Source organism: Solanum pennellii, chromosome 2 (assembly GCF_001406875.1).
Source record: "Solanum pennellii chromosome 2, SPENNV200".
Classification (NCBI taxonomy): Eukaryota; Viridiplantae; Streptophyta; class Magnoliopsida; order Solanales; family Solanaceae; genus Solanum; species Solanum pennellii.
Genome location: NC_028638.1, coordinates 8926664 through 8927855, shown reverse-complemented (window position 1 = coordinate 8927855; position 1192 = coordinate 8926664). Strand labels below are relative to the sequence as shown.

At 32.9% G+C, this 1192-nt stretch overlaps 1 protein-coding gene across 1 annotated transcript; it reads left to right on the top strand.

Moving 5' to 3' along the window:
- Positions 1–219: 219 nt before the first annotated feature.
- On the top strand, positions 220–618 carry LOC107009754 (uncharacterized mitochondrial protein AtMg00810-like). The gene has a single exon (XM_015209096.1). It carries the CDS (start codon positions 220–222, stop codon positions 616–618), a length of 399 nt encoding a protein of 132 aa, XP_015064582.1.
- The last annotated feature ends 574 nt before the right edge of the window (positions 619–1192 follow it).

Below are 1192 nucleotides of genomic sequence, written 5' to 3'. Positions count from 1 at the left end.
CCCTTATGGATCACTTGATAATGAGATATACATGAAAAATCCTAAAGGATTTAAGATACCTAAATCATGTAATTCAAAATCTCGAGAAATGTATTCAATTGAATTGCAAAGAGCATTATGTGGTTTGAAGCAATTTGGATGCATGTGGTATAACCGTCTTAGTGTGTATTAACTAAGGAAGGTTATACAAATGATGCAATTTTTCTGTATGTCTCTATAATGAAAACAATATCGGAATTTGTTCTACTTGTTGTTTATGTTGATGGCATAAATCTTATTGAAACTCCAATAGAGCTTCAATTGACAATTGATAATTTAAATAATGAATTTGAGATGAAAGATCTTGGAAGGACAAAATTATGTCTTGGTTTGCAAATTAAGCATTTGACATATGGTATTTTCGTTCATCAATCTTCCTATACAGAAAAAGTGTTGAAAAGATTTTGTACGGATGAAGTGCGTCTATTAAGTAATATGATGGGTTTTTTTTCACTTGATGTGAATAAGGATCCATTCCGACCTCATGAAAAAGATGAGGAAATTCTTGGTTCTGAAGTACCATATCTTAGTGGAATTGGTGCACTGATGTATCTTGCGAATACACAAGGCCAGATATAACTTTTGTTTGAAATTTGTTAGCAAGGTATAGTTCTTCTCCTACTAGGAGACATTGGAATGGAATCAAACATATTTTGTGATATCTTAAAGGGACGAGTCATATGGGCTTATTATATTCTAATAATTGTAGCCCCAATCTTGTTGGTTATGATGATGCTGGATATTTATCTTATCCACACAAAGCTCGATCACAAATAGGTTATGTTTTTATATATGGGGGACTATCATATCTTGGAGATCTACAAAGAAGTTGTTGGAATGGATCGTATTTGGATGGATTAAATATGGATTGAGCAAAAATGGGTTGGATCACAATGCACCCAAATACAATATGGACAAATATGGATTTGGTCAAATATGGTTTGGGTAAAATGGTTCTAATCCACAAAGAACCTCTCCATATTTCCTGGACTAAGTGAATTGGGAAACCTTCCCACTAGCTGGAAACTTACAACATTATTACACAATCCTCTCAATTGATCTGTACATCAAATCACCACCCCTCCATTTAACATTAACATACAAACAATAAGCAATCAATAAGTGAAAATCAAATATTCAAAAGTAAAGAGAC

What these genes read in the sequence shown, in the direction of transcription:
- LOC107009754 (XM_015209096.1), top strand. Translation starts at nt 220, where the DNA reads ATGAAAACAATATCGGAATTTGTTCTACTTGTTGTTTATGTTGATGGC.